This window comes from Beta vulgaris, chromosome 6, assembly GCF_026745355.1.
Source record: "Beta vulgaris subsp. vulgaris cultivar EL10 chromosome 6, EL10.2, whole genome shotgun sequence".
Taxonomy (NCBI): Eukaryota; Viridiplantae; Streptophyta; class Magnoliopsida; order Caryophyllales; family Amaranthaceae; genus Beta; species Beta vulgaris.
In genome coordinates this window covers 16,521,216-16,549,110 of record NC_079207.1, presented here as the reverse complement: position 1 = coordinate 16,549,110, position 27,895 = coordinate 16,521,216, and the positions used below count along the sequence as shown (strand labels likewise).

Sequence of the window (27,895 nt, the reverse complement as noted above, 5' to 3'; positions counted from 1 at the left end):
TAAATGAAAGGAGAAGAAAGGAGATCGAATAAATGAAGGAAGGAGTTAATGCTATCTACTTACCTTCACATTAATGAAAGTGAAGTGAGAATTTTTTATATGTTCCAATTTTAACTTGTTAGCAATAAATGTTAATTAATTGTTTATTTTCTACTAGTGTTTATAAAATCAAAACAAGACTATTAGATATATTAGTGGTGAAAGTTATGTATAGGCAAATATATAAATAGTAAATTTTTTTGTTAAATTAATTATCATAAGAGATAATTAATAATCATTATTTTTTAAAGGACGAATTATAATAATTATTACTCCATAAAAAATTTTGAGGGGTAGTATTTACGTTAGTGGTAATATTTATGTTATTCATGGTCAATGTTTTTGTCTAATAAGGTTAAATAAGTTTCAATCAGGTCCAATAAGGTCTAATAAGTTTCAATCAGGTCCAATAAGGTCTAATAAGTTTCAATTACGGCCAATAAGGTCTAATAAGTTTCAATAAGGTCAATAAGTTCCAATAAGGTCCAATCAGTTCCAATCAGGTTCAATCAGGTCCAATAAGTTGAATCAGGTCCAATCAGGTTTAATAAGTTCCAATAAGTTCAGTTCAGGTTCAATAAGTTCAGTTCAGATAAGGTCCAATAAGTTCATGGCCAATAAGTTGAATAGTTAGCACCCTTAATTAATGAAACTTATTGCTTTATAGCAAGTTCTACCAATCGATCATTTGAGGCCCGGGGATATTGGAGAGTCATTTTCCATTTCTCCCAAATGATGACTCCTCAAAAGATACTTCTCAAAGTGTGTCCATGGAGAAAAATGTCTCTATAGAGATGCATTTAAAACACACCCAAGAGTCCATTATTAGATAAGAAGCAGCTTTTTATATTCTCTCTCCTTGGGGAGATATAGTTGGAGATCTAACCGTCTCAAGAACTCCATTGTACATGCTTAATGTTCAATTCTTTTCAAAAAAAAATTAATAATGTTCTCCTCTTCAGTTTGGATAAATTAGAATCTTATTAATTAATTTATATTTTCTATTTTACAAGACAACACTTAAGTTTGTTGTCCACGTACGTAAAAGGAAGGAAAAACCTTCACTTACATAATAATTAAATTATTTTTAAAATGATGCAAATCATTATTTAATTTATGGATTTCCTATCTACGCATAGGGTTAGTTAATGTTGCTTAATAGAAATAATTTCAAAATTTTATTTTTAGAGGAATTTGGTTAACAATTTTTGTTACCTATTATTTTAAGTTTATTAGATGCATTAATATAATTTTCCTTAATGAAGCACACATAACTCATGCCGTCTCTTCTCCTCGTGTCCGCAATATATACTCCTCTCTCTGCTTCCATGCAAATGTTCACTTTAGCCAAATTCTCAAAATAAACTCCATGAAACTTATACGACTAAGAGAGTTAATGAGCCAAGTCTGCTTATAAATTATTCGAGCTCAATTCGGTCAAACCTCGGTGAAAGTTCGGCTCGAGCGGGCTCAACTTGAGCTCGGGTTCAGCTCGAGATATTGAATAGCCAAGCTCAAACCATCTATGGCTTGTCTCAAAATCTCGTGGGCAGGCTCAAAAACATTAAAGATAATATATATACAAATTATTATGTTGCACATCGATTTAGAAAAAAAACAACCTATTTTTCTCTTACTTATTGTTTGCTTTGTCCCACATTGTTGGATACTTGGGAAATTAGACTTAAAATTTTGGTTTGAAAATTCTATAATTTGAAAATTTTGTTAAGTTTGACATCTACTAGTTGTTTTCTAATAATTACTCAAAGACTATGTAATAATTCTGTAAATATATGAAGTGTTGACTAGTGATTGTAGGTGCAGCAAATTCCTTTTGGAAAGAATGTTGCCACACTGGGAAGATTTTGTAAAATCTAAGCCCTCTACTTGTCTACACCTATGGGTAGCTCTGGGGTGATATTATTCTCATAGATTCTAAAAGTCCCACATCGAAAAGGGTTGTTTGGCACTTGGTATTGGCTAGTTTAGCTGGCTGGTTTGACTGGCTGGAAGCATTGGCTGTATATATTGACTTTTTCTTAGTTAGTTGTTCAAGCCAGCTATTTGCAGAAGTGTTTGGTAAAATTAGTTGTGGTTGTTGGCTGTTTATTAGAGAGTTTGTGGGCCAACAAGCCAAAAGTCAATCCAAAAAGCTACTCCAGGCAGCTTTTTCATTTTGGCTTAAAAGTCGGTTTTTCAGTCAACCAAAAAGTCAATAACCAAATACTTTTTTTGGCTATTTGACTAAGTCGAAAAGCCAAAAGTCAATGAAAATACCATTTATCAAACATGGCCTAAGTGTAATAAGAAATTAGCATTATAAAGATGGGTGTACATGGAGGGTTGAATTTGTGGATGTTGAGCTTGAGCCTAATTTATCTAATGGGCTGGACTCTTGGGGCATCTACAACCTAGACTCAATTAATCAATTGAGTTTGACAAGGTTTAGTTGGACTTTAGATTTTTTAAAGCTTGGTTTATCTAAGTTCAACCCATCTATATTTTAATTATTATTTTAAATTTTAAGTTTCGAGTTGAGCCTCGAGCTGAGCTTGGGTGAGGTTCTCTCGATCTCAAGCCGAGCCTAAATTTCTAAGCTCGAGCCGAGCTCGTCCTTGACCAGTGGCGGATTATAGAAGGGGCGGACATAATTATATAAGATAAATTAAGTAACTTGTAGTTCATGTCACAAAGCAAACTGTGGCGCAGTGGTAGTGAAGCAAGGTGTAAAAGGAAGTTTGAACCCTTGAGGTTGCAAGTTTGAACCTTGCATCAACACATTTAGACTTTTTTGTTTTTCTTCATAATTTTAAATGCTTCTTTTTTTTCTTTTCCTTTTTTCTTTTTTACTTCTCTCTTTGTTCTTCCCCTTTATCTTTGGCTTATATCAATTTGCCTAATTTAGAAAAATCTTTTTCATTGATTGTACTATCTTTTATTCTTCTTCTCTAAACAACTTTCTTTTTTATTTAACTATAATAATACTTCTTATTTTCTCAAACTCATTCCTAACAATCATAAAATATAAGTTTATCTCTTTTTTTGTGATTTAAGAAAGCAATTTGGTAATTTTTTTTATTTGAGTAATTTATTTAGTTGCTACTGAACTATGCCTTCAATTTCTTAAAAAAATACTCAATTTCTTGAACATTTCATAATGATCAAACAAATAAATGGAAACAATTTCTTAAAAATTATTGCACCTTTGAGATTTTGATTTATTACATTAGCTACAAGCTCTTTGTAGCTACTAATAATAGTATATTTATATTTTGGAATGTATTAATGTTTTTATTCATCATTTATAATTTTACACTAAAACTTTATTTTATCAACTCGGTCCCTGTTAAATAATTAGTTAAGATCTGTCATTGTCCTTGATAGGGGTGGGAATGAGTCAATACTGCTCGCGAACTATTCGAGTTTGGCTCGGTCATCGATCGGTCAAAGCTCGCTCGAGTGGACTCGATTCGAGTTTGGGTACGACTCGATATATAAACGAGCCAAGCTCAAGCCTCAATGGCTCGGCTCGAAAGCTCCTGAGCATGCTCGAAAATTCTTACTTAGTTAATATTTATGCAAATTATTAAGTGTTCCACATCGATTTGAAAGACAAACAACACCCTTATTTTCCCTTACTTATTGTTTATCATATCTAACTTTTCTTGATGAAGGCTATTTATACTTTCATAACATTTGACAATTTATAGGCTGCACAAATCTTATAAGCTTCTAACAGATAACTTAAACACTATCTAATTATTATGCAATATAGAACTATTACGATCCACTAAGGTAGCTGGAAAGTTTGTTTTGGAATGGGTGGTGGGGATATTTTACAAACTGAAGTAGTTTACCAATCCTCTAGGCCAAGGCTCATAGCTGGATGATTTGCTTTTTAACTTCCACATACATGTCCCAAATCGAAGGAATAACAAGTGCATTGGGAATTCAACATTATAAATATGGGTGTATCTACAGATGTTTAGATAGTTTTAGATGTTGGGCCTAGCTTACACTAGTGAAAAATAAGGAAAGGTTGTGCTAAAAAAGGCCCTTAGCAGGGCTGCACTTTTTGACAGCAGCCCTTTCAATAGCAGCCCTTCACTTTTTAAGTAGGGTCGCGCTTTACAAACGCAACCCTTCTAAGCTTGAAGGACTGCGTTTTTAGCTAAAAAGCGCAGCCCTTTTAGACCAAACAAAATAAAAAAATTAAAATAATATAGTTTGATAAAGCAGCAGCAACAACCAAAGGTGATGAATATCATACAACCAAAATAATGTAATATACAACTGAAATTAAATAACATATATAACAAAACAATGATTATTCCAGAAATCTTAGTCCTGAAATGAAAAAAAAACAAACGGAAATACAAAAAAGGAGCGAAAAAAAAAACAAAAGTTAACAGAAATGAACAAAAAATGAAAAAAAATAACCCTAAAATTATAGATCTGAAAATGAACTAATCTGAACAAATCTGAACATTAACGAAAATGAAAAAAATAACCCTAAAAAAATAAACTAATCTGAAAATGAACAAAAAATGAAAAAAATAAACGAAAATGAAAAAAAAACCCCTAAAATTATAGATCTGAAGTTGAAATCAAAACACTAACAAAGGCCAACGCCAAACTCGTTGGAGGCGACGAACAAAGGCCGAAATAATGACGGCGGCCTTCGTGAAAGTTGAATATTGCGTTACTTCCATTCACCGGAAAAGGCTCACCGGAAATACGCCTTAGACTCTCTCTTCGAAGTTCGAATTTCGTTACTGTTTGCTGTCGAATTTTCGTTTCTATAATTTTAGGGCTTTTCGTTTCTATATTCTCCGTCGTTTCGTTACTTCCATTCACGACTGGTTTCTAATGAAGAAGAAAAGTCGAACGCCCTAGCGCGCTTTGTTAGAGAGAGGAGAGAGAATGAGGGAGGGAGGGTTGGAGAAGAACAGTCGTTTCTGATGAGAGAGGAAAGAGAGGATGAGATTGTAAGAGACGAGAGAGATTGAGAGAATGAGGGAGGGAGGGTTGGAGAAATACCCTAGCGCGCTTCTTTCTTTTAAGCCCAATGCGATATATTCTTTTCAAAAAAAAAAAAAGCCCATGAAGGGCTGTGCTTCATTTAAAAGGGCTGCATTTGACTAAAAAACACAGCCCTTCTCTTTACAGTAGGGCTGCGTTTTTTTGTCAAGCGCAACCCTTTTGTAAAGGGTTGCGCTTTTCTATAAAAACACAGCGCTACAAGAAAGAAGGGCTGCGTTTTATTTAAAAGCGCAACCCTACTGTATAGAAGGGCAGCATAATGAAGAAAACGCAGCCCTTTCAGCGCAGCCCTTCCTTTTTTTTCCCCTAGTGTCAGTTGTTGCGACGGACTCTTCAACATCTAAATCTTCAATGAATAAAAGATTTGAGTTGACAAAATTAAGTTGGGCTGTAAAATATTAAAGCCTGATTTTCTAAGTTCAACCAAGCCAATTTCGAGCCGAGCCTCACATTCAAAGACACGAGCCCGAGCCGAGCTCCATTTTTGAGCTCGACAAGCCTCAAACTCGAGCCGAGCCTTGTTTTCGAAACTCGATCTCGAGCAGAGCCTAACACTATTCGGGCTCGGCTCATTCCCACCCCTAGTCCTTGACAATCTTCGAGCCGAGCCGAGCCGAGCTTGGATATGTTCGATCTCAGTTTGGCCCGTTAACTCCCCTACCTATTACTTAAGAATCATAGATGGGTTACTTAGAAGCTCCTTTAACGTTAGTTTCTAATCATTGTAACTTGTCATCGCTAAGGAGATTCGACCCATTGCCCAACATCAAGCCCACCAAGACTCCTACAGACTTGATTCATACGTCATTCTATTTGTTTTATAAAAAACAATATCTTTAACAATTTATTAGCTAAAATCATACTAAATAAAGTTTGATATTCTTCTTAATAGAATTTGTTATATATTATTTATGATAGTAAAATAAAATGTCGTCAAAATAGGTACATGAGTACTGCAAAAATTCAATGTATGTAAATTGATATGGGATGACATGAGTATATAGGTTGGTTTTTTTTTCTAGATGATTATGAGAATGAGTACTATGACTAAATCTCACTTCTTATGGTTTTTATTTAAGTATTTATGAGATAAACATACAGGAGTAGGGAAAATGAAACTATGTAAAGGGATCAAAAACTAATATATTTTACAAATGTAGCATTTTCCTTTTTTAGTCCACTCTTCAAAAAGACAACTGTTTCATTTGAAGAAACAAAAATATTATGTAACTAGAAATATAAATAGTGAAATTAGTGCATTGAATACTATTATTGTTAAGGGATTAGCTAATATATCCCTACATATACTTAGATTCTCCATAAATATGTAAGGACGAACCTTTATTTCTTTTTCTTTTAATATCACTTCGGTATTGGGTTAATTTAATTATTTAGTTTATTTGGTTCAATTGGCAATCAATTTTCAATTTGATCATTGTTTTTAAGCAAAGTAACAACTATACTTCCATAAACTAATAACAATAACAGTTTGTTTGGTAGTTGGTTATAGATGGTGGTAATGAGATTGAATTTGTATGTAAATTTCTGAAGAAAATCATTGTTCAGTGTCATGATAATGCTAATTTATCCTAAAGTGTCTATTTTTCTTTTAAAAATTTTATTCTCTTCCAATACCACTTGTAGAGGTAACGAGTGGTAATAAAAATTGCTTTTTCTTAGAAGAAAAAACAAAAACTTAGGAGGTGAAATTGATTCTACATAAAAAAAAAAAAATACAAACTTGACAATTGAAATTATCTCACCATTACCCCATACACACTTTAAAAGTGCTTCCCACATTATACTTAAAATTTATTCCCATTACAATCATTTATTAACACACCAAACCGCCCACACATGTAAATAGTGATACATAAACAACATGGACTTAAAACACATTAAGGTATATGACAAATGGACAAATTGACAAATTGACATTTGATATGACCACAATACTCTCAGCAACCTAACATTACTCAAAAGTCAAAACATCTTGAATAAAACGAGCCAACGACATATGAGAAGAGCCACCATCTTCCAAAGCTTTTCTACCTTCATCTCTCATTTGCCTCACTCTCTTCTTCGTCTCCTCGTCCAAACTCATCAATTTCTGTACACCATTCTCAACCTCCTGAGCTGTGACTACAAAGTTTGCTTTTCTTGTTTTCCAATCATGTCGATAGTCCATCCTAATCTCAACCGCTAATCCCAACTCCTTGATTAATTCAAATGCATTCAGTTGTTGCTCTGCATGTAGTGGCCACGTCGCTACAGGAACCCCGAACCACATACTCTCCAGTGTCGAGTTCCACCCACAATGCGATACGAACCCACCTACGGAAGGATGGGACAAGATGGAAACTTGTGGTGCCCAACTAATGATTTTTCCGATCTTAGCCGTCCGATCCACAAAGCCTTCGGGTAATGCTTCTACAAAAGTTTGGTCCTGACTAGACTGCGTTGTACCCGCGGAAGGCGGCTTCCGTAGAGACCAGAGAAACCGGTGTCCGGACTTTTCAAGACCATTAGCTATCTCCTTCACTTCATTCGCATCGAAACTTCCCATGCTCCAAAGCAGAGGAACACTACTGATGAAGAAGGCTGCTTATCTAGCCACTGTAAAATAGACATGTGGTCCTCTCCTTGGGACCCACTATCAAGCTCTAAGATGGGACCCACTGGATAAATAGCGGGAATGCTACCACCTTGAGTTGCTTGATCTAACAAAGCTTGTACACTGGAAGTTTCAAGCTCTGTAAATGTATTTACTAAAATACCCTTGGATCTTCTTAACCCCCTTACAAGGTTGAGAAGAATAGGGACCCCACTTTCCTTATCAATAAGTACTGCAGGGAGAACTTTCTCGGGTACCCGGTTCACAAACCCGGGTACATCAAACTCAGCATTGGGGCTGATGTGGTCCTTAGTAAGATCAAAAACACCTTCATCATTCATTGACTGAAAATGAAACATAAGACTCAACATGTTAGCTCCTGAAGTAAAGAAGATATAGGCTGGAACGTTTAAATTGGTGGCAATATCAATCATGTTGGTGCAAAACATGTCGAAGACGAAACCGGCAAGCTTAGAAGACCCGGCTTGGATTCGTTCCTCGACGGCCTGTTTGACGAGAGGCTCGTGGAGCTCAATGAGAATGCGCATGAAGTCGGGAGAGGAGCGTTCTGGTGGGTTTGAAAGAGGTGGTAGAGTGATGAAAGTTAGATGGGTAGGGTAAGGGTTGTTACGTGATTGGGAGTGAACGAAGTCGTTGATCAGGGAAGTAGTAGTGGGGATGTTGATGATGAGGATGACGATTGAAATGCGGTGGTTGCGTTGGATGATGAGTTTGGCTAGTTCCACGGCGGATTTAAGGTGGCCCATACCCGGAGCTGGAACAAACACCAGCTCTGCATCTGCTGTTACTGTTAGACTTGCTGTACTGCTGCTCATTTTTGGGTGTGTGTACTGTGTACTGTGTACTGTGTACTGTGTACTGTGTACTGTGTACTGTGTACTGTGTTATGAGTTTTTTCTAGAACAAACTTTTGTTTCTATTTTGTAATAAATATTAAGGAAGATGATGAAAATAACGTTACACAAATGACCCATATATATAGATTGCTGATGGGTGTATCGTGTATGTATTTATGTAGGGTGGAGTTTCCATGTTAAACATGTCACATGTGGCATCATAAGTTCATTAACGCATAAGAGCAAATGATGTCATGGATGAGGTACTGAGGTTAAATGAGAATGGGTTTATTGTTAGTTAATGCACAAAAGTAGTAGTTACTGCATTAGTGGAAGATCATGTTCCTAAATAGTACTCCCTCCGTCGCATAATATAATGCTTGTTTCTTTTTATACGGTCTCCAAGACGTAACTTTGACCTTTAATATCTTCAATTTCGTATTAATAAAAAATATAAAAAATTAATATTATGAAACTACACATTGAGACGAATCTAACAAGATCCCACATGAATATGTTTTTTTATATATACAAATGAGAATATTTGGTCAAAGATTTTAAAGTTTGACCCACAAAAATGAAGTAGGCACTATATTATGGGACGGAGGGAGTAGCTTAATTAGAAGTTAGTTGATTTGATTTCTTAGTGGAGTATTAGGTGGGATCATATTGACCCACTCTTCTTCTTAGTTGTTAGTTTGTAGCTTGTTAGTTTAATTTTGTGAGCCTACTTAAGTGGGCCTAGTTGCTTCCTTTATTTCAATTGTAATGCATTCAGTGAATGAAAGCCTTTGTTTTGTCTTCTATTTTCTCAATATTTCCAACAACTTAGGTATGCGAGCCAGTAAAAGAGAAAGAGGCACGTGCTACCTTCTTTCATCTTCCTCAAACCAAATTTGGTAAAGTAAGTGTGAGAAAACATAGAGTGTTGAGAGAAACACAAGGAGAGGACACAAACAAAATCAAAAGCAAACTCAATTGAGTGAAATAACTGAATTTAGGAAAAATTATGGCAAACACTGGTGTAAATCCCTCCTTTACGCCCTTAATTCCAATTTTTAAGGGAGAGAAGTATCACTTATGGAGTTTGAAGATGCAAACTCTGTTCAAGTCTCAAGAGCTATGGGGACATGGTAGTCATTGGGTATACCGAGCCGACCACAGAACCGGCGGAGCCCGATCAACAATTGCGTGATAATCGAAAGAGGGATGCGAAGGCGTTGCTATTCATCCAAGGAGTATTGGATGACTCTATTTTTCCGAGAATTTCATCAGCAAGTTCTTCCAAGGAGGCATGGGAGATTTTGAAAATGGAGTATCATGGAGATAGCAAGGTAATTTCTGTGAAATTGCAAACCTTACGTGGGACTTTTGAATCACTTAAAATGAAAAAACATGAACCTGTGCAAGATTACTTGTCCAGAGTGTCTGCCATTGTGAATCAAATGAAATCATATGGTGAAATAATAAGTGATCAAAATGTTGTAGCTAGGGTGTTAAGGAGCCTTACAAAGGACTATATTCATGTTGTCGCTGCCATTGAAAAGTCAAAAACAATGTCAACCTATACATTTGATGAACTAATGGGTTCTTTGTTAGCTCATGAGGATCGAATGAATAGGCATCAAGAAAAGGAGGAAGAGACAACCTTTTCTGTAAGCACAGACTCTTCAAACAAATGGAATAACGATGGTCGTGGAAATAGTAGAGGTGGCTATCGCGGACGTGGTAGAGGTCGTGGCCGTGGAGGAGGTCGATCTCAGTTTGCAGGTGAATGTCACTATTGTAAAAAATATGGGCATAAGGAAGCAGAATGTTGGAGTAAGCAAAGAAGTGAAGAAAAAAAGGTCAACTTTACTGAACAAGCTGAAGAAGATGACAGGTTGTTCATGGCTCATTCCACTGTTGGTGATGCATCTCAAGAAGTATGGTAGTTAAAATATATAATACTATTGAAAAAAATGCAAATACAAAACTATAGAATTACGTGAAAATCGGTATGCTAATTAATGATAATAAAGATTAAATAGATAGGCCAGGTAAATATATGTGTTATTGTAAATTATCTTTCTTACAAATTATTAAAAGATATAATTATGCAATTAATTATATTTTAACAACAATTTAGCATGCATAGCGTGCATATAAAGCTAGTTTTAACTTATCTGAACTTATTATATCTTATCAATAAATTTATCATATCCTGTATACATTTTTTTTTTGAAAAAAAAAGTTAAAATAAGTTGAACGAACATGACCTTAGCCTTATTCATCCGTAAAACAACATAAGACTTGGCTCGAAACTATTGACACTTAAATTATTTTTGACTTATTAAATATTAAGCCAAAAATTATTTTCGACTGATCATAAGTTGGGCCAAAAATTATTTTTGTCTCACCATAATGTTAGCAAAAAAATTTTGCTCACTCTGTGAGAACTAAAAATTTAGAGAAGGCATAAAGGGCCAAAGGGTAAGGTTGTGAAAGATATAAATAAAAAAATAGATATATTTAATATTGAATATAGTACAATCTCTATTATATAAGGGAAGGAGGGAGGATGATGGTGTCCCGTTTAAAAATATTAAATTACCCTTAATGATCTAATGGAATAAAAAAATTACAAAAGAAAATAATTTAAGAATCTTTTTCCATTTCAACTTTCCATTTTAAGGGGATATAAGGCACTATTTTAAATACACGCACGCATCGCGTGTATATAAGGCTGGTAAGACTATATTCAGCAATCCACATATTAAAAATAGAGTTGCCAAATAGGTCGTGCCATGTCTATTTTGTATTCATGTTATTTACTAACCATGTCGAAAGCTGCTGACACTAACTTGACCCACTTAACTAATCTTGTTGGAACCCCTTGATACTAACTCGACCCATTTGATTTAGCGCTTACTTCTGTCGAGCCAGTTAACCTATTTATTTAAAATTCCTATAAAAAATTAACAATAAATTATTTTTTAGGTCCAATATTTACCGATCCTTATTTATTTAGTTAATTACTTGCTAGTATATTAGAAAATCTTAAAAAATTCATTAATGGTCTTAAATGTTAAAGTTTCCAATATGTTTAACTTAAACCATGTAAATGCGTGTCAGTTTCGGGTTAAAATTTTCAACACTAACCCAACCTCATTATTAAACGGTAAAATACATGTTGGTCTATTCATATAAACGTGTCGAGAAAGTTTGACACTAACCCATTTTTTCGTATCCGTTTCGCGTCGTGTTGTAATATCGTGACAATTTTTTACGTCTCTAATAATAATGAAAAAAGAGATGAAAAAGGGAGTATTATCATATCCAACATGGCAGGCAAGGGCGAAGCCAAATCTCTTAACAGAAGGGAGCCCAATAACTGACCAGGGAGCCGGAATAACTAGTACCAGATTTAAAAAAAATATAGCAAACGTCTAATTTCACAACAATATAATGAAACACTCGGGAGAGGAGGGCCAAGGCCACCCTTGGCCTTGGTCCCTTCTTTGCTTTGCCCGTGATGGCAGATTGGCAGGCCATTAAGCTAGTTAATATACAACAATCTACTTTTTTTTGGTACTGAAGAGCTACTACACATATTGATAATTGATCCCAAGATTTTCTAAAATTAAAAGAAAAGCTCTAGCCAAATGAGCTATCCTTCAAGAATAGGAGTTAGCTCAAGTGAGTAGAGCGCTCCCCCTTGGCCTCTGAGGTCAGGGGTTCGATCCTTACCCCAGCATTATGGTGGCTTATTTCTCTTTAAGTTAATAATCGTGGACATGATGTCTAACCGTCTAAGCGGCATAAGCGTCCAGCTAGTTGTCGTGGCTTAACACATGTTCAATAAAACAGCGAAGCCACTTGTGAGAAGATCCACCATTATGTAAAGCTTTTCTACCCTCATCTCTCATCTGCTTAACTCTGGTCTTTGTCGTTTCATCCAAATTCATCAATTTCTTTACGCCAATTTCAATCTCTTTAGCCGTCACTAAGAAGTTACCCTTTTTGATCTTCCATTCATATTTATAATCTATCCTTATCCCCACCGCAAGTTCCAACTCCTTCACAAGCTCAAACGCATTTAGCTGTTGTTCGGCATAACATGGCCACGTAGCTATAGGAACTCCAAACCACAAACTTTCTAGTATCGAGTTCCATCCACAATGAGACACGAACCCACCTATAGCCGAGTGGGCTAAAATTGATACTTGCGGTGCCCATCCGATGATACTCCCTCTACTACTTGTACGATCAAGAAAACCTTCAGGTAAGGCATCTACAAAGGTCTCATCCTCGCTCGGCAGCCCATATTTTCCGTCGCCGGGTGGTGGTTTACGTAGGGACCATAAAAACCTGTGACCGGAATTCTCTAAACCTTTGGCTATCTCGTTCACCTGATCCCTATCAAAACTTCCCATGCTTCCAAAGCAGAGGAAAACAACAGAGGATAAAGGTTGTTCGTCCAACCATCCTATAATAGACTCCTCATTGTTCTTTTGAGATTGGGAACCACTTCGACTCTCATCGTCCAGCTCAATAATAGGGCCTACTGGAAAAACAGCAGGGATACTATGCTTAGTGACTTGATCAAACAAAGCTTGTATCCCAAACTGTTGAAGCTCGACATACGAATTAACTAAAATACCATTTGATCTTCTGAAATGCCTAGCACGGTCGATCATCATTGAAGACCCGCCTTCTTTCTCGAGAAATATTCGAGGCACAATCTTACCAGTCACTTGGTTTGTGAAACCGGGTATGTCAAACGTGATATCCGGGTTGCTAAACTCAGTAGCAATATCAATTCCATGAAAATCAGCAAGTGATTGGAACTGCAACATGAGGTTCAAGAAGCTGGCACCCGAGGGGAAGAAGATATACCAGGGGATGTTGAACTCAGTGGCAATGTCCATCATGGGGGTGCATAGCATGTCGAATATGAACCCGACTGGCCTAGCCTCTGCCTCGGCTCTATTCTTAATGATTTGCTTGACTAGTGGCTTATGGAGGTCGATGAAGCTCGTCAAGAAGTTGGGGCTGGTGGGGTCGGGTAGGTGTGAAAGAGGAGGAAGAACGACGAAGGTGAGGCGGGTTGGGTAGGGGTTATTACGTGACACTGAGTTGATATAGTTGTTAACAATGGAGAAATTGAGGGGGACGTTGAGGATAAGGATGAGGAAAGAAATGCGTTGTTCGTGTCGGATAATGAGTTTGGCTAGTTCTACGGCTGAGAGAAGGTGGCCCATTCCTGGGGTTGGAATCAACACCACTTCTGCTGGATTGCTCTTCATATTGATACTACTATTTATAGTATTAGCAATGAAGTTTTGTTTGGTTGTAGGATGGGATTTGAGAATTAAGATGCGTTATTGCACAACCACTTCTATAGTTCTCTATGATATTGGAGGACAGTGTGAGTTTATATACTTCTATAATTCTATATGATATGCACAACAATTCTATTGATTATATTACTAGTAAGCATGTATTGTTTGTGGAATCTGAACTAATAGAAGACACTTTGAAGTGGGGAATGAAAATTTCCCTTTTCATTCTATTTTTAAAGGATCTTGATTACGTAACTGACTCGGGTTAGTTTGTGTGGTGTTCAAATTAATGCAGTCTATACTACCGTTTCTCTAAGAGCATAACTAATGGTTGCCCTATAATTTGGGGTCATTGATTATTCTATTACTTTCTCACTCTTCCATCTATCCCATCATATTTTCTCTTTCCTCCAATTCCTTCTTTGCTCCTCTTTTTCTTAGTCCATCATGAGGAGTTGGGCATCAATTTTTTGCCCAATTTTTTTTTCTCTCTCCTAATAAACTAATAATACTTTTACACTCTCTCTCCCAATAACCCACAAAGAGGACAACCATGGGAGTACTCTAAAGTTCGAGGCTACACTCACCTAATATTAAATTTTACATGCATTGTTATATTACGGTATTACTCTATTACCAATATTGATATGCTACTACGAGTACTTTTATTAGATAATACTCTTTTTGTAGCAAGTCTTGTATAAGACCGTATTGCAATAATAAATAATGTAAGAACACTTTACTTTTTAAGTATCATTTTTAAGGTTAAAGGGGTTTCTTCTTAAAGTTATAATATTACTTACTTTCATATATAGCTCACATTATACTTTAAACCTCTTCTAAATTTCTTGTTTTCTTTGTACTTTACATGCATCTCAGGAAGGGATATAGCGTAGAGAGAGAAAAAAAATTGGTAGATGGATGGATCCCCAAATTGAACTTTAGAGAACAGGTTTCCGGAGCTTTGTGAGGAATTGAAAGCAAGTAATTATTTTATATATGTGAAATTGGACTTATGGAGTCTGGTAAAGTAGATTATGTCACGGCTGAGGTGTGAAGGGGAGGAGGTAAAGATGAGATTAATAAATATTATCTTACTTACAGTGACGTTCTTTTATCAGTGTAATCAAAACAGGATTCATTAGGTTTTTAATCACCTAAGGCATGTTGTACTAGAACATAGGTGTGCCATACGACTGTGCGGCGGCACTTGATTGAATATAAACTTCTTTTTTAATCTATAGACTCCAACTCTTTTTGAGTTATGTATGATTAAGTTTCTATCTAAGTCATACTCCATTTGTCTGAAGATATGGCAAATAAATATAACTAGTACAAGTAATATTTAAGTTTCTGATACTTAAAATGTCATATTAAACTATCCAAATTTCAATTATGCTTCATAAATAATAGGAACCATGAATGAAGAACGTTAGAAATTTGAAATTGAAGATTTTTTTGTGCTTTGAATTGTAAGATGAAGAGTGCTTTGAGGGGGTGAGGGAACTTCTTCAATTGAGTCCCATGAGATTTGATCCCTACACCTCAGAAATATGAGGTGCCGGTGAAGAGTGATGCCATTACTCTATCACCTCAACTTTGCACATATTCATGATGTATTGATAATATAAATTACCCCACTTAATTTCACATTCTCTCCTATATAAAAAGTTATATACCACAATAACCAACGCACTTACATACTCTCATTCAGACCTATCTTGACATGTGGAACTACGATAACCAAGAAAAATTTGGAGGAACAGAGAGAGTATTCAGTAACTTTGCTACAATCAAAGCTAAGTTTAGAGCTTCGTTTGTAAGCTGAACAACGCAATAGCACAATACATACCAGTAGGGGTGCAAATCGAGTTGAGCAGCTCGTGATCGACTTGGTCAATACTCGATCAACACTCAACTCGAGTTCGTGATCTACTCGAGACCTAAGGAGTCGAGTTGAGCAAGGTCCAAATCGATTCGATAAGCTCGCGAGCAACTCGTTAAATTTGTTTATGTATATTGTTGAATGAAAATGAAAAAATAATACTTAAAAAGAAAGTAAGGTAAACAAGTTGGGGGGGGGGGGGGGGACAATGCATAAAACTTATCCCACGTTGGTAAAAAGACAAAAAAAATCAAAGCCTATTTTATTTTATAAAAAAATAGTGGCATAAACAAAAGTCCCACATTGGCTGAAAACTAAAAACCAAAGCTTCTTTTCTTTATAAAAGGGAAGGATGACACATGAGAGTTTGGGTTGAGCCTTATGGGTTTGTGTTGGGTTGAGCATAATGAGCCCAAGTCGAGTTGAGCTTGACGAGTTCGACTCGATCAATCGAGCCGAGTCGAGCTTAACGATCTCGAGTCGAGTACTCGAGCCGAGTCGAGCCTAACGAGCTCGAGTCCAGTTCAGCATCAACAATTCTTATCGATCACTAGTCGATCGAGGAAATTTGGTGCTCGACGAGTTTCGAGTTGAGTCGGGCACGAGTCGGTCGATTTTCAAGTCGAGTCGAGCAGACCCTAGCTTGCGATCGACTCGCTCGATTAGCACCCCTACATACAAGTTTGTTTAGGACTAGGTTGATTATTTAAGTTGATTTTATATACTAAGAAATTCTTTGAAAAATGTTTGGCTTGGGTGAAGTTTCTTTATGCTAGAAAGGTTAATTTTAATAAGGATAGTTAGTTTACAGGAGTACTAATCAAATGAAACATATATAAAGAGGTTTGAGCATGATCAATAATATATTATTATAGTATTACAAATGGATGGATCTTGTTGCTACGCACTGTATTGTCTACGCGAGATGAGCGCGTATTTGACTACAATATCATAAAGGTTTTGTTTTGAAAATCGTTTTGAAAGGAAGAAGTCGCAAACAAGTCCTAAAAGGAAAACTCATAAACCTAATTGGTTACTTGTAAATCTTAAGGACAACTTATCTAATATAGATTTTCCCGTCATGACTCCATGAATTGTCAATGAACCAAAAATTGAGTTGTGGGCGAGGGTACAAATATATTGAGTAATCAAATTTGCACGTTATTAGCCTCTACTCCTTCCGTTTTCTTTTATTGCTCATGTATTTCCTACTGAAAAATTTCAATATGTTGTTCCTATTTTCAATATTTCCATATATAGTGTAATTTATGAATTAGATTTTCCATTAATTTTAAGTTGCAATTAATGTAGACAGTTTTTATTTCTTTTTGCTGCGCAAATTTTTGTCTAATTGGTTGCCTAAAATAGAGTAACTCAAAGGGCAATAAATTTATTCACACTAATTTGTGGTTATTTTTTACTCTTTTACCCCTCAAACTTTTGTGTCATTGGTTGCATAGCATAACTCAAAGTGCTAGAATCTTTATTTTTAGTAAATTTAATTTAATTTTAAATATGAAATTTTACCTATTTTTTCTGAGTTGCATTGGTTTCTTTCTCGATTTCAAGTAGGAACAACAAAAGAAAATAAAAATAAGTATTTAATACGATTCATGTCGAGTGTTATGCAAACAAATAACCACGCATTATGTTTATATATTGCGTAATAAATCTATGTCAGCTCATTAAACATGCAAAAGACTAATTTTTGGTATCATGTTATTATGCAATTAAATTATAGGAAACCTAATTCAATTGTTCAAATATAATTATGCGTTGGAATATTTATTTGGGTATTTAATTAGAAAAAATAAACATGTGAGGTGATGAAAGCATTAAATCATACAACAAGCAAATGATTGATAATAATATAGAAATATAAAAAAGAAAGAGATTAGAAAAGATTGTACAGGAAAATGTTAATTCCTTTAATGATCTAGATCATGGCAAGTAAATTGTTAGTGAAAAGCAGCAAGACTGGTGCCAACAAGAATATTGCACGGTTCGAACCACCAATGAGAGTGACATTCAATATCAAACATATAGGAATTAAATTGAAATTTGACCCTCGGGAAGTATACCTTTGTCCTGTGGGTCTTAAGTACGATTAGCATAAGGACAAAATTTGAAGCTTTAATTTCATGGAGTTTGAATATAAATCAATTGAATATAAATCAATGGAGTTTTAAATGTGTTTGAATATGTTTTGTAGTATGAAAGAGTATGTAAGTGTATGAAGTATGTATAAAAAGTGTATATGAAAGTTGTGGTCAAAGTGTGTGAAAAAGGTTCGTTGAAAGATAGCTATTTATAGGAGAAGGAAAGCCGGAAAAAACGCCGGGGAGATACGAATTGTCATGCATCTGTCGAATGGAGTGTAGACTCCGTGCACGAACATGCGTCTAATGCATGGTTTGTTCGTTAGCGCAAGCTTCAATGTGTTTCTTCGCTTTTAATTTGTAAATTGCGTCTATGTTGCGTCAACCCATCATCGTGCGCTTGATGCAACGCATATCTAAACGGTTTTCATTTGTTTAAAGATTCCTTCTTATCTTTTATGAAATATGGTCTTTTTGAATCCAAAATCATTTATCTTTAGGAATAAAATCCGAATCTCATAATATCCTTTAAAAAAAATTATTGACAATAATTAATAGGAATATCTAATAGAAATACAATTAACTATCATGCTTTAAAATTTGGGCTTGGATTTAACAATGACTTTAATTTCTTAAAACGGTTTTGGAGTTAGCTTGTTTGATTGTACTTCCTTTGGACCAGACCAATTAGGATGACGGCATGTTTCATCATTGGATACACAATGGGGAGACGCGATTTGTCTAAATGAGCATACAAAATAATGATCCCAAGCCCTCTTATATAGAGCAGGCCCGAGTTTGAGCATAGGCGAGGCATGTGATCGCCTAAAGGCCAGGACCGGAGGGGGCCCATAATTTTTTTAGAAAAAATTGAAGAATAAAAAAGTTATTAACTGCAATTAGGTAATTAATTCACCCTCTTTCGTTTTTACTGACTTTCCATAATGTGCATCGTAGTATTCAATGACTTGTTTCCTTCTCCACTAATTTACTTTCCACATTTCCAACAAGAAGGGGGGGGGGGAACCATACCATACTATTTTCTTTGTCCCAATATTATAGTATAATAAATACAATCAAAATGTGAAGGAAGACGCATTATCATCCATGGAAATCATTTTTAAAATATATTTCAATTACTTTCTCAATTCTCACCCACTTGTGTTACCGCGACAGAGAGCCGGCTATTGAAGGGTGGTGACTGTCAACTACAAGTGGTGGCCTCTGAACTTTGGTAATATTATTGCTTGTTCTGACTTGTGGCTTCTATAGTTTACTGCTCATGCTCTCATACTCTTAAGTTTTTATTTTAATACCTGATGTGTGATTAGAGAATGGGTAATGATTCTACGCTTAATTACAATTTATGAAGTACTAGTTTCTGGGTTATTTGTGACATTTTTCTTAGTTTAACTAAAGTCGATGGGTAGTGGAACTTAATGCTCATGTGAGTTTTTTTATTTCGCATATGTATTAAACAAAAGAAATCATAGGTAGTAGAATTGTTGATGTTAAATTAGTTGAGTACAATTAGGTTGTGGAATTTTCTAAAGCAAATTGTGCTACAAATTCAAAATACTTATGTTGTAACCTTACTAGTAATCTGATACATTTTTCTCAGTAAAATATATTCAATTTATTTCAAATGGTGATAATATAGCTCTCATTTTTTATTTTGTAACATGATTTATAACAGGAGATTTCGGGAAGGACACTTGGGAAAAATATAGGGGGTCTGGAAGAGTGTAATAATGTTAAGTTATAATCGTACAAAATTTTGAGTTTCTTAATAATGGAAAGGGGCCCTTTTCTCACATTTTTCCTAAGGCCCTATTATGGGAATTTTTGGGATGACCCGATGCTGCGTTCGATGTAAAAAGATGTTGTATGAGGATCCTATTATCGCGCAACCAATAAGAGAATATCATGGAAGTTATTTCCTACAACCAAGGAAGTGGTTACCATCAGTTACTATCACTAAGGAGGAGTTAAAACAACATTCTAAGCGTATCTGCAGTTGCACGAAGACCATATTCATTCATATGAAAAAGTCAAGGAATCCCTCCACTTTATGAGAATTTAAATTTCCACATAACACCCCACTTATTTCAACACTATCACGCTACTATATAATAAAACCCTAGCTATGACTATTAGGGGGAGACCCATGAAACACACATAGTGAAAAACGAACTACAAACATATAGCTTTCTCTCTGCTTTTATATAGACATAAGGTCATATTCCACCAAGAGCCTAACCCAAAACTACTATATTTTATCTCTAGCACCTATAAATGCACCATTGATTTCCTATTGTGTGGTCCAAGTACATATGTATCTCCATTTACACAAAGTAAGGAATATCACATCAACGAAGCTGTTCTATATAACTTTAAACATCAGTAGTACAAGTGCCTGGATACTGCGATTGCCCCTCCTTAAATCATTTATTTATGTTTTCCTATGTCAATATGTTAGCATTTGCAATAGTCGTGTATGCATGCTTAAACAATTTGTAATTACAATGGCTTTAACGCTCGAACCATAGTGGATTGGTAGTCTCATATCCACCCGCTATTTTCACCCACCTTCATTAGGGTATTTCACATTCATCATTTTTCTTTTTCTTTATTTTCCTCACTTAAATTCTATGGATTACTCCTGATCTAGTTAAGCTTTTAGGAATATTTTCTTCTATTGGGTCAAAATACTACTAACATGAACAACATGTTATTTTCACCCAGCATCCCAATCCAACAGACACCCCTAAAACCCCAACGCAACTTCCATCACCGGGACCCCAATACCACCTACTAAACCACCACCAGCCCACCGAATAGCACCACCACTATGTCTCTCCTCACTTCCGATCCACGGCCCATTGAAACCAACTAACCACCACAAATCACATGAACTAACCACCGCCACCACTCACATCAACTAAGCACTGCTAAATAACTACTGAACCTATTAACCACTGTTACCACTCACATCAACTAACCATCACCACCACCCACTGTCACCAATCAACAAAATCAATCACCACAACACAATCGCACCAACTTCCCAATTTTCACCACAACCCCCCCGACTCTCTATGTCTCTCATCTTATTCTCTTTTCCCCAATTTCCACCGCTAAGTCCCCACCACTACCACTAAAACAACAATAAAAAAACCCGCAGTGGGTAATGGGTTGATTTTGTGGCTTATAATCAACTATAACGAGAGGAAAAGTGAGGCAGTTAGGAGAGGCGGGACGATGCGAGGCGAGTGATGGGTTTTAAATATATACCGCAAGTGCATGGTGTCTGTTGTTAGTGAAAATAGTCAAATACTGGTTGATCCACAGGGAGAGGAGTTTTATAGATTTGTGCTCAATTATTAACTACTTCAAGAGAGAAATTTGATTGAATGATTAATAACTAAACTAAAATAAACTAGAACACAAATGGATGAAAGTTTATCAAATAATTAAAAACCCAGGGCAATCAATCGGTCCACCGCGCTTATACCAATTTTATCACTACAATACAATTCAACAATACTGGGATTGAGGTTCGAGTAATTAGAGTATTTTGTTAATCCTACTGTCAGGTCTTACCACTCTTAGATCAACAAATGCTAGTATGGTCACTCAATATAATCAGATCTACCAATTGTAACGAGCCTATAATGAGTATGATCTTTCGATTAACTCCTATTTGCTAAACATAACTCATGATATTACTCAATTACATGAATTAAACGAGCATAACAAATCGATCGGATTAAATCTAATTCAATCCAAATATTGAAGAACTTTAAACCATAATCAAATAGGTATAAACATGGGTTCCCTTACTAAAACTCTAGAAAAAGACTACTTACTCATGATAGTGAAAAACACAATAAACATAATGAAAATGTAAGATTCATGAAAGTAAACAAAGTAAGAAAGAATACCGAACGATTGAAGAGCAATGGAAACGAAATCACCGATCTTTATAATTTTCAAAGCAAAGAGTTAATACAAAGGTAGGGAGAGAAAACTAAGTGTTTTTAAACCTAAAATGAACAATCAAAGATGAACTAATCGAAAATACTACAAACCTATTTGTAGTTTTTACAACATCGACTGAAAAAAGGCAAAAATTAAGGCTCCCAAAAAACCCCCCGGTCAGGTAACGGTGTTCAACTTTTACGAGCTCAAGAGCATTTTCGCCCAGTCAGATCCGCAAGCACTTTTCGGGTGTTCCTCGGGCGATAAACCGTGCGATAATGCCTTAGAGTGTGTTGAAGTTTTTGGCTCGGCCGGTCCAGCCAAACCGCTCGGTCGACCGGGCGAGAGCAGTTCCTTAGCTTTTTCCGTGCAATCTTCGTCCAAATCTATTGTGCAACTTCTCGAATCTTCAATGGGCCATACATAAGGGACCATTGGACTTCTGTTCCGCAACTCAAATAAAGGCACTAGATGCCTAATCTGCACAAAAATATCTAACACACGGAAACAAGTACAAACATATCAAATCACACAAAAATCGAGCTGAAAAGAGCTCAAATCGACTCTCAAAGCTAAGGGAATTGGGCTAAATAATCTATATAAAATAGACACATCAAAATACCCCAAGCTAACCTTTTGCTTGTCCCTAAGCAAAATAACACAAATGAGTTAAAAGATATAATTGTTTCACCCCATAGAAAATTCAGTTTGAAAGTAGTATTAGTGGACACAAAATCAATCAAGAAGGCATGCATCAATAATCAATCAATTATATCAATCCGACAACCAATCACCGAGAAAGACAATCAAGCAAGGTCACTACGCATATCATGGAGATGCTAAGATGGTACTCACAACGGAAGACATTCTCTCTCATTTTATTTGTGGCAGGCAAAAGATGTGCCCGATCACTCTCCATTGCCACCATATATATGTCCCTTCCCAATTTACTACTCTTGTGTGTTTAGAATGTAACATAGTGACACTCAACCTAGTTCAGTCGACTCAGAAATGACAGTTACTCTTTAACTTTGATCATTTGACTCACTTTCAATCCGATAATGCAACACATAAAGATCATGAGGACTTTTAAAGGTTGTAATGGGGCTGAGGTTAAGAGTATGCAATAATTTGGGAATGTGATGGATAAACCAAGTATAGAGGACCATAGACTAGCAAAATTTGGCCAATGAGACCTTCATAAATTCAAATACTAACATCTCCAAAAATAAATAAAAAACACTTTTTTTAACTTAATCACCATTATCACTCTCCTTGAACTTTGCTATTCAAATAACACTTTATTCAATAATTCAACCTTCTTGTTCTTTTACTTCCAATTGTTCTTTCTTTTCTTTCTTTTTTTTTTGATTTATTGTTACCGAACTTCTTTTTCTTTCCAAACGTGAAGTAAAAAGCCAATCATAAACTCATCATGATTGAACTCCAACTAGCACACATCACATCATATATAACTAGCAAGACAACCCAATTACTCAATCCTGCAACATGTGTGATCTTGCATAGAAGACTTAAGAGCATTATTTAGCTTAAAAGTACCAATGTCATCATCAACACTTAAAGTCAAAGAGCCAGTTTTAACATCAATAACAACACCTGCAGTGCATAACAAATCAATAGGAATTACTCTAATTCAATCCAAATATCGAAGAACTTAAACTATAAGCAAATAGGTATAAACATGGTTTTCCTCAAAATGCCCTAGAAAAGGCCTACTCAACCATGATAGTTAATAACACAATCAACATAATGAAAATATAAGAATTCATCAAAGTAAACACAGTAAAAAAGAATACCGAACGATTGAAGAGTAATGGAAACGAAATCAATGATCTTTATAATCTTCAAAGCAAATAGTTAATACAAAGGTAGATAGAGAAAACTAAGTGTTTCTAAACTTAAAACGAAGAATCAAAAACCAATCGAACATACTAAAAACCTATTTATAGTTTTTACAAAATCGGCTAAAAAAAGGCAAAAATTAAGGCTCCCAAAAAACCGCCCGGCCAGGCGATGGTGTTCAACTTTTACGAGCTCAAGAGCATTTTCACCCGGTCAAGTGGCTAAGGCTTCCACGTTGGGCGGGGAAGCACTTTTGGGGTGTTTCTCGCCCGCTCAACCGGGCGAAAATGCCTTAGAGTGTGTTGAAGTTTTTGGCTCGCCCGGTCCGGTCAAAATGCCCGGTCGACTGGGCGAGAGTAGTTCCTTGGTTTTTCCCTTGCAATGTCCGTCCAAATATCTTGAGCAACTTCTCAGATCTTCTATGGGTCATATGTGACTAGTGGACTTCCGTTCCGCAACTCATATAAAAGCACTAGATGCCTAATCTGCACAAAAACATCTAACACACGGAAACAAGGCCAAACATATCAAATCACACAAAAACTCAGCTCAAATAGCTTATGACTCTAAAATATAAAGGAATTGGGATAAATAATCGACATAAAATAGACACATCAGCGGGATAGGAGAACAAAAAGGAAGGTCGTGAACAGAGGATAACAGGGCGAATGGGACGTTGGTTTTGTTGTTGTTGTTGTTGTTGTTGTTGTTGTTGTTGCAAGGCCTCACTCGTCGGGGTTGAAAGGGACGTATGCCACCTTGATATTTGTCGTCGCAACCATTATGGGTGGTTTTTATGGTTGTGATGGATTAGGAGGGTTGTGAATGGGTTGGTTGTGAGGGTGGTGAGAGAGGGTGAGGACCCGACATATATATTTAAAGATGGGGTGGTAGTGTTTGGTGTTCAGTGGAGATAGGATGAGATGAGAGAGTGGGTGCCAGTTGTGGTGGTGTTTGGAGATATGAAGGGGGAAGAGAGATAAAGATGAGAGGAAGATGGAGAAGAGAGAAAGTAAAATGAACTTATTTTATTTTTCGGTTAAAAAGAGGGAAAAAATAATAGCAAACCTATCATATTGCAACACGTAGTCATGTGACCTACTAAAATAGGTCAAGAATACAAGAAAATCGATTAGAACTCAATACAACAAAATGGCACTGCAAGCTTAACCTAATCAGGAATAATCTATGCCTTGATTTATTTTTGGAATATCAAGACAAGGTTGGTTTATTTGATACAATTTTTACTTATTTTTCTTGTTTTAATCTAGTTATCGACATCCCAACAAATAATTATCCCTTGCGCTATTTTTGTCCTAAATAATTTGGCGTCTACCGTTGGGCTGATGGTTGGATTCTCCCTCTTAACACATTTCCACAAAAACCCTTCCAAAATACAAATTCCAACTCTAGTATCGTGATGTCATCCAAACCCCTTTTGAAGTATTTGTATCCATACAATGAATAACCTTTATCCTAGTGTCATCTCGCGAAAACATATCTTCGAGAAGAGCTAGCCTTATCTTTCTTCATGGGAATTACATAGCAAAGAAAATGCTTGCGGTGGCTATGAACATCGTGCTGCACACTGGCGCGATAATATAACTCGCCATTGTATGTTCGACGCTAAAGGGAAGGGTCGTGAAATCCATACATTGCCAAATTGATGCCAAATTCATGTCATTTCGACATGATTCAAAATCTTCTAAAGTGAAGCGAAGATTACAAATGGAGATCATAATGATAGATGGATGCGATCCACTAAAGAATGACAAAAGGCTTATTATAGGTGATATCACATTATGTGGTTGACTTCTGTCCAAGTATCATGTAGTAGACTTTTCAATTGTCCTTAAGTGGCCACACGGGGACAAGTGAAAGTGGTCATCGTAAGAAGTTTCACGTTGACCCAACAGTGATGTCATCTTAGTGATAGTCTTTATCCAAAGATGACTCCTCTGTAACGAACCGTCGCCCTTGCGACAAATTAGCAAGTTCTTTTTACTTGGCGTGACAATAAGGTTATTCAATTTAAGGTTACTTACATTAGCTTTGGTAAGCTACAATTCAACATCATGGCATCAATTTAATGTTCTGAAATCAGACAATCTGTTTGTTTTGAGATAACGCAAGTTTGTTAGGACAAATAGAGAATAGATTATAGCATCAAGCTTATGCACTATCAATTACCGCCAAAGGAAAATCCTAAAGTCACAAGTGTCGTCTAATTTTGTGGATAACTTCATTCCAAAACTATGTTCGATATATGAAGACATTTGTTTTGTCCTAAAGTCGCCACAGGGGGGACATGGTAGTATGATTCAGTTGTTGTGACTTTCGGATTGTAACTTATGATACTTTTTTGTTATGCCTTTGAAAGCGATTAATAATTACGCTTATAGAATTTGAGTACAAGTACAATGTTAGTCAAAGACATTAGCGTCATCAGAGCTCGACATCAACTATGATTATTGACTATCACTCAAAGAAGTCTAAGATCTCAAGTAAGATAAAGACGTTGGAACCTTCTGATGTCATAATGACATGAAAGACATCTAAAAAGAATCAGACAAAGAACAACAGTGGGGGCTGACACCAACATGCAAAGTTTGGACAATGTAATACCTTTGGCCATTAACGCCGGCAAGTAAGTTTCAAATTGTGATCGTCGTTGTCAATGCCAAATAGGTATGCTACAAATCTCTATTAAAACTTTACATTTCGGGCTATAGTCCATACGGAAGAAGACTTGGTTAGTGAATTATCCATTTCACTTGTCTTAAACGTATGTACACTAGCATTTACTCTTGTTTTGTTTATTAACTCAACGACAACTCTTCTATGTTGAAAAGTGCAAGTGGTTACTATTTTTGTTTGAACTAACATCAACTGCAAGACTAAATCCCTTCACCAAAATTGCTTGAAATGTTTATAATTTTATCAAAGACATGCAAAGCTAACATTAAAATGTAGATTGAAAACAGTTTGACACAATAATGGCGACACTTATGATCACCGTCACGACAATGATGATAATTTAATGACAACGATGTATAAGCCTACGATCATGCCAATGATGGCAAATTCAACGTCATGACAGTGACGAAAGAAATCAATTGATGATGAATGGACCTAACACTCACACTTTGCATTGTAACGATCCATACGGGTATCAAAACATCATCAACGAGTACGCGATCATAAAGTCACTCAATCATCAAGTAATTTCGTAGCTTCATCATTATTGGTTTCATTTGTTTCACTTTATTCTTTGCAATATTTCGTCGATGTTGCTTATATTCTAACAATTCTCACGATCTCTTACATACATTTCAATTGTTTCGACTACCTCTTGTTTTACATCATACTTTTGGAAGTTATTCTTACTTACGCCTCAAAAGAGTGGCCATTGTTTTACGGTTTTTTCACCAAATACCCTTGATAAATTTTTTTATTACCAGATATCCCTTTTTTTTTTTCAAATTCACCATGTAGTACTGACTTTCTAAAAAATACATCCAAATATCCTTAATGACTAACAGCGATTAACTCGGTTAGTCATTAACCCTAGTTAACCCTAAAAAACCATAGGTAAACCTAATTAACCCTAAAAAACTCTAAGTAACCCTAACTCTCTATCTCCCTAACCCAGCTCCACTAGCCCCCAACCCACCCCTCTTCCTCTCCCTCTCCCTCTCCCCCTCCCCCGCAGCCCCTACGCAGTCCCCACCTCCCCCTCGATCAACCCCGCAACCCCCCCCCCTTTGCAGCCACGCCTCCCCCTCCCCACCACCCCCAGCCCGCAGCCTTAACTATTTCTCTCCCCTACCACCCCAGCCTTGTAGCCCCCCTCCCTCCACCACCCCCTTCAAATCCCATAGAAATTATCGATGATATCCTCGTTGTGCGGGGCGAACAAGAGAGTAACTTGATGATATCCCCATCGTGCGCGCAAGAAGAGCGGAATTCGTAGGACTCCTCAGGCGAAATCAAGGAGGGAATGTTTAGAGGAGGAGAGAGAATTGATGTCGAAAGTGGGGGCATAAACAAGGTCGGAGAGTTATAGTGGCTATGAGGCGAGGGGGTTTGTGGACATAGGGCTGGGATTGAGGGTGGGGGTGGGGGTGGGGATGTGGTTGGGTTAGGGAGAGAGAGAGAGAGTTAGGGTTACTTAGGATTTTTAGGGTTTA

At 36.2% G+C, this 27,895-nt stretch overlaps 3 protein-coding genes across 3 annotated transcripts; 1 reads left to right on the top strand and 2 right to left on the bottom strand.

Moving 5' to 3' along the window:
* Positions 1 to 6,816: 6,816 nt before the first annotated feature.
* Positions 6,817 to 8,851, bottom strand: LOC125498179 (anthocyanidin 3-O-glucosyltransferase 6-like). Its single transcript, XM_057395975.1, is given in 2 exon segments — positions 6,817 to 7,650; positions 7,653 to 8,851. Coding segments are annotated over 2 exon segments (1,476 nt in total). The 5' UTR covers positions 8,533 to 8,851; the 3' UTR covers positions 6,817 to 7,054.
* An 832-nt stretch (positions 8,852 to 9,683) lies between these two features.
* On the top strand, positions 9,684 to 10,487 carry LOC125498856 (uncharacterized). Its single transcript, XM_048647156.1, has one exon. It carries the CDS (start codon positions 9,684 to 9,686, stop codon positions 10,485 to 10,487), a length of 804 nt encoding a protein of 267 aa, XP_048503113.1.
* A 1,471-nt stretch (positions 10,488 to 11,958) lies between these two features.
* Positions 11,959 to 14,154, bottom strand: LOC104896002 (anthocyanidin 3-O-glucosyltransferase 2). Its single transcript, XM_010682664.3, has one exon. It carries the CDS (start codon positions 13,839 to 13,841, stop codon positions 12,366 to 12,368), a length of 1,476 nt encoding a protein of 491 aa, XP_010680966.2. The 5' UTR covers positions 13,842 to 14,154; the 3' UTR covers positions 11,959 to 12,365.
* Positions 14,155 to 27,895: the final 13,741 nt, after the last annotated feature.

Coding starts and splice junctions, on each gene's coding strand:
- LOC125498856 (XM_048647156.1), top strand. CDS start 9,684: ATGGTAGTCATTGGGTATACCGAGCCGACCACAGAACCGGCGGAGCCC.
- LOC104896002 (XM_010682664.3), bottom strand. CDS start 13,841: ATGAAGAGCAATCCAGCAGAAGTGGTGTTGATTCCAACCCCAGGAATG.